The sequence below is a fragment of the Heterocephalus glaber genome, unplaced genomic scaffold (assembly GCF_053883595.1).
Source record: "Heterocephalus glaber isolate CG9 unplaced genomic scaffold, H.glaber_assembly_v1.0 deba00000331, whole genome shotgun sequence".
NCBI classification, from domain to species: Eukaryota; Metazoa; Chordata; class Mammalia; order Rodentia; family Bathyergidae; genus Heterocephalus; species Heterocephalus glaber.
In genome coordinates, this window is record NW_028258142.1 from 65,829,081 (window position 1) to 65,835,080 (window position 6,000).

Consider the following 6,000-nt stretch of genomic DNA (forward strand, 5'->3'; position numbering starts at 1 on the left):
ACTTGAGTAAATGGTTAAAGAGGACTGGTTGTCATTAGGGATTTTCTCTCCTGCTTGTCACTTGAGGCTGACAAAGTCGAAGAGGCATTTTGTTTGTGGCCTTTAAATTGTGACTAATAAACACCAGCATGTCCAGAAGAGGCAAAGGTGTCATCTCACTGTGGCCTTATTCTGGGTGGGCACAGGGCCATTTCCAGAATGGCCTGCAAAGCTGGACGGAGAGCTTTTGGCTGTTAGGAGACAGCAGAAGCGACAGCAGTGGAAATTATTGCAGAAATCTCATCTGCTCCACGTGTGATCAGATGACGGTCTCCACCCTTCTTTGTGACTAAAGTGCCAATGGCCTTAATGGCTACACTTGAGCTTCCATGTGCACCCGCACCACCTAGTCTACACAGGGCTCGAATACCTTTGAATCAACTCTCAGTGTCTCCTGGACAGAGACACCTCTGCCTGGGCCTTTGGGGCTTTTTGGATCACAAGATGGTCCTTGAGTAACATCTTTTTGTGTTAGGAGACTCTGGGTGTTCTTTTCCCCCCATCTTATTGGCGTATAGATTCTTAGAAGACTCTGTTTTTGGAACCAATTTCCTTTCCACGTCTGTATCCTGGTTACTTAGTAAACTAATGTGTGGCCTGATCAGTCCTTTCAAACCCTCATTTTACAGCTAGTACTTCATGCCATTTCCAGGGTGATAGAAAAACCCACAAGAGGGCTGGGGATTTAGCTCAGTGGTTCCACTGCCCGCCTCGCAAGCGCACGGTCCCGAGTTTGACCCCAGTACCACAAAAAAGAAAAGAAAAGAAAAATCCACGAGAGTGTGAGTGTGACAGAGCGGAGAACGCAGGCTTTGGGATCCATCGGCACACTGAGGTGTGGGTGGTAATCAGGAAGCCGAGGTCCCAGTTATTAGTGACACAACTGTCGGCAGATACCCTGCATCCTCTGAGTTACAGCAGAGCATGGATAATAGCGGGCAGTGTACAGTTTCACAGGGTCAGGCAGGGACGTCCTCTGAAAATCTTCGAAGACGGTAAGGTTGTATAAGGTTGTTATTGCCAGACTCCAGTGCCTTTAAAAATAAATAACTAAAAGCCCATTGAGACGAAATTCACCCATCTCAAGTGCACAGTTCAGTGGTCTCTGGTTTATCCATAGACGTGCGTGACCAGCGGCACAGCCCAGTGGAAACCATATTCATGGTCTCCAAAAGCAGTCCACACCCTTTAGCTTCCACTTCCCCATCCCCTTCCCTCGCTTTTACATTTTACTTTGTGTTTGTTTATAAATGGTAACTTTTAAATTAAATTAAGTAAAAATAGGATCAGTTGCCCATGACGGTGAAATCCTGTTTCCTACAAAGAGCATCTCTGTGGGCTTTCTAGTCAGTGAGCTCTGTGCGTTGGCAGGAGGAGGGGCGTGAACTAAGTGTTAAGAGACCGTCTTACTAGGTTCCCAGTCCGTTTCTATTTCGGGAAGCAGGAAAGGCAGAAGGGGACTCCCTGTTGCTGCTGAAGTCAGGTCAAAGAAGTGGGTGGATGGTGGGAAGCTGGGGAGGAAGGGGTGAGCTGAGCCGCGGGAGGGTAGGCAGGGCTCCAGTGTGTCTGGAAGCAGCTGGTATTTCCCCTAGCTTTCTAGACGTGGGCTTGACTTGACTTCCTGCGCCTGAGCTGGGAGAAAAGGGAGGGAAGGACGGAGGGAGAGAGGGACGGACGGAGGGAGGGAGGGACGGAGGGAGGGGAAGAAAGGGAGACAAGGAGGGAGGGCAAAAGGAAGCAAGGAAGAAAAGAAAGGGGGAAGAAGGGAGGGAGGGCCACTCGGGGGCGCCCCGGTTTTCAGCAGGACCCACATCGCGCGGCTGAGTGTGGTACCAAGGAGAGGGTCTCAGCCTCACCCCTTCCTGTTGCAGGTCGCCAGATCCCGCCCTTGGACCCCCTCGAGAAGGGCAACAACGGAGCCATCTGCATGCACGGCGGGAAGCCACCCGCGCAGGCCCGGCGGTGCTGCTGACGGGCCTCCAGGTGCTGCGCTGCCGCTGCAGGAGCCACACCCCAAGCTCCGGAAGCGAGGCACAGGCCTTGCCCCCGAGGCTGCAGGAAGCGGGCAGGAAGTGTCCCTGAGAGGAAGTTGAGAAAACTCTGGGAAAACCACACCGCTGCTGTGTGACCTTTGGGGGTTGTGCTTACTGGGTAGCAGGTGCAGTCGCCCTTTTTGCTGAGAGCATTAGAACATGGTTGGATCTGTCCACAAGTCTTAAGTACTGTTTTCCTCTGAGTCCTGTGTCACCTGCTCAGATTCCAGGCTGTGCCTGACCTGACCTGACCAGCCTTCACCAAAAGGCGAATTTAATATAGAAGGATAGATTTTCGCTGGTTTGAGAAATAAGCTTTTATTTATTACTGTTCTGAGGGAAGTCAGAGAAGTGTAACTGGACCACCATTCAAGCTGAGGCTTGTACTGCTGTGGAAGAGGAGGAAAAAAAAGTCGGAAAAACTATCATTTGCAGGCCTTTTAATTTAATCGGTGATTTTTTTCCTAAATTTTGATCAGATATAAACAAACAGATCCAATCAGACTACAATACAGCACATGACCTTAGGACCAGGAGCACCAGTTAAATAGTCACTATGTAGGGAGGGTAGCGGAAGGGTGTAAACTTTCAGAGGCCATGCGGTACACATCACCCACATGGGAATAAATTCCTACTGTCGTAGAGATGGTCAGTGCATGCAGTATTATGTTACTAAGAATATGCCATGGTGTCATATCTGGGGAAAAAGTTAGCCAGAGAATGCTTTGAGTCTAAATTCTAATTGTTATAATAACTAATCATAGGTTATAGGAAAGCCAGCCAGAGGAAGTATTACCACCTTAAAATTCAAAGCCCAGAGAAACTATGAAATTGGGGACAGCATTTTCAGTGTTGTCAGGCTTGGGGACAGTCATAGAGCCGAGCAGAGGGCTGCCTGTGGGGCCTGCCAGAGGCCTGATGGTAGGCTCCAAGGGAGACTTTCCCATTCCGATTCCCTATCTGCTCAGCCAACGACATCTAAATCCCAAGGAGAGAAAAGAAAGAAAGTGTAGAAAGGAAGAAAAGTTATTTCCACCAAAAATGCAAATCCCGTCACCAGTCTGGCTTTCATAAGAACTTGGGATCAAGAAGGATCCAGGCTTTGTCTGGGCTGGCACGGCCTCATCGGCAGGGCATGGCGCAGTGTGTCTGCAAGGGCCAGGTGTGGCCTTGTTTGCCATGGATGTTCTGGGGCCAGCGAGGCGTGGAGAGCCCACCATGTGAAGGAAGGAGGCCATAGGCTGGTCCAAGGCCTTGAGCTGTCTGTGGCTCAGTATGACTCACAGAGCTGGAGTCACAGGGACCGGTGCTGCCAAGCTCTCCTGGGCAGGAGACGAAGTCATAGCATTAAGGAAGGAAGGGGGCCGGAGGCCTTTTCTCTATGTTGATGGTAACAGGAGAGCGGGGCCATGTTCTCAGCACATAGCTGTTCTTCAACTCGAAGATGTGCTGTCAATTTGAGTTCTTACTGGTTTGCCCAACTTTGGAGAGATGATCGACAGCCTTAGAATACGGAGGCCAGAAAACACTTATTTTGGTTTTAAGAGTGTCACTTGGTTCTCCCAGGCAGGCACCCCAAAACCAGCTAGCAAGTGGCATTGGATGTCTTGGCAGGCCCTCTGCAGGGATTGCTGGAGTTCTTTCCCACATTGCCAGCGTTCCTGCCTGGCGTGCTTCTGCTGCAGGCCAAGAAATGATCATACCTCTTGCCAGAGGCGCAAAATCAAATTGAACATTGAAGCGACCTCCTTACAGGTGACATACAGGCCTGTTTCTGCCTTTCCTCGTGCAGCTTTCCTTGAGCACCTGGATTGCTCTCCAACCAGCAGCTCAGGTTTCCGAGCTAAGGTAGCTCACACCCCAGCTGAGAGTGTGGCAGCTTTGATGGTGTTGGCAGTGGCTGTATTTGGCATCAAATGTCCAGTCGTAACTACATGTAGGGAATCTACCCACTAATGAGCCCCTGGTTTTTTTCAGAAGCACATGAAGGGGTGAACCACTGTCTTACCATTCTGTATTGCCTTAGCTATGGAAGCCAATCAGAAGGCCAAATATGTATATAATTTCCACTCAGAGCAACTGGCAAAGACAGCAGGTGGCACTTGGGCACACGAGTCTTCATGTAGACGTTGAATCTCCTCTGATGACAGCTTGGGGCTTGTCCGTGATGAGGCCTTCCCACCCTTCCTTACTTTGACTTGGAATTACTTTCTGGCTATTCCGATCATTGGTCCACAGCCACTTAACACTGTGTAATGCCTGGAAATTACCATTGTTCCAAAATGTCAAGTATTTTCATGGAATGTGGCACCCTTGGCATCATTTTCCCAGACCTGGCCCTTCTCCCCTTTTCTGTCATTTGCAGATGTGTGTGTACATGTGTAAATATGATCCTCTGCTGGTTACGCTGACATGTAATCCATTTCAAACTGGCTGGGTTTGGCTCATGGCCACTTTCTGTAGGAAGAGCATGGGTTCTCAGAGGGACTGCTTCCCAGTGAAATCTAGAACTGGGGGTGAATTGTGTAAACATTTTACATAGGTACAGTATTGACTTGCTGTTTCATGGCTTGAAATGGCACATTAGGGTGCTGACTATGACGTTGCCTTGTAGACTAACAGGTTGAAGACCTAGAGCTAAGTTCTGTCCTATAATATGGGCTGTGCCCCAGTGGAAACTAGTGCCTTTAGTGAGGGAGGTTTGGATGACAAGATATAGCCTTTATGATTGAGGACCAAAGGCTGTGGTGGCTGAGCAGAGCGCTTGTGTGTGGGCTTCCCCCTCACTGCTTTGGCACACCTGGCAAGTGTGTGATGAGCAAGCTCTTCAAACGAAGGGCTCAGGGCTGCACTCACACCTCAGAGGTATCTAGATTACCCTTCACTGCCATCCAGTGATCCGATGGCAGTGCTCTGTGTGCAGACTGCCAACTCTCCTGGTGTTCTGTAAAGGGCTTCCGTCTGGGCTGGACCCAGTTCTTGTATCTAGAAGATACCACTGCAGGCACCCAGGACTTTTGTATATTGTATTCTATTCTATAGTAAAACATTTCCCTCAGCAGTGACCATTTGTATCTATTGTTTTTGTTTTAACACACACGGATTCATACTAATAAATATTTTAAGTTTTAACAAGTTTGTCTTTTTCTTTTAATAATTTTCACTAAAATAATTTTTTAGAACTTGTAGTCAATTTGGAGTAAAGAGCAATAAACCTCCAGAGAAACATATATACCTGTGCAAAGGAAGATGTGTAAGATGCTCACTGATGTACTGCTCGCAATAGCAAAATATTGTTGCCCACTAAGAAAATAAATAAAATATGGCATAGTCACACAATGAGAGCTATAGGGTAATTAAAATGAATGCATCTTCTGAAATGCATCAACATGCACCTTAGAAACACAGTGTGGAATTCAAGGCTGCCATCCTGCTCCCCATGGGAGCCATATTGATGGTGGTCTATGTAGCTGAATTAGCCAGCTTTCTTGTTTCTAGTAAAAAACACCCCATACCTGCAGCTTAAAGGAGGAGAGGTTTGATTTGGCTTATGGTTTCAGAAGGCTCAGTCCATGGTCTGTTATCTACAAGACTGAAACATCATGGTGAAAGAGTATGGCAGAGCAAAGATGCTTATTTCATGGTGGCAAGGAACCAATGCAGAGGAAGAGCATCACAGAAGAGGTTGCCAGTGATCAGATATGAACCCCAAAGTCTCAGCTCCATGACCCACCCAGAACTGTGCTTTACTAATCCCCTAGGCAGCTCTCAAACCAAGTTGACAATTACGGTTAACTCTCACATTCCACCCCTTGTTGACTTGACATCCAAACACATCTTAATCTATACTCAATCTCCAAATAAAGTTGGTAACAACCTAGGTGTGGTGGCACCCAGAATTCTGAGAAGCTGAAGCAGAAAGATTACT

At 48.0% G+C, this 6,000-nt stretch overlaps 1 protein-coding gene across 1 annotated transcript in view; it reads left to right on the top strand.

Annotated features, from left to right (window-relative positions):
* Nucleotides 1-5,207, top strand: part of Rab31 (RAB31, member RAS oncogene family) — an 87,081-nt gene extending 81,874 nt beyond the window's left edge. The window contains exon 7 of the mRNA XM_004853237.3: nt 1,911-5,207. Within this exon, the coding sequence (XP_004853294.1) occupies nt 1,911-2,011 (101 nt within the window). The 3' untranslated portion in view covers nt 2,012-5,207. The remainder of the gene's footprint in view (nt 1-1,910) is intronic.
* The last annotated feature ends 793 nt before the right edge of the window (nt 5,208-6,000 follow it).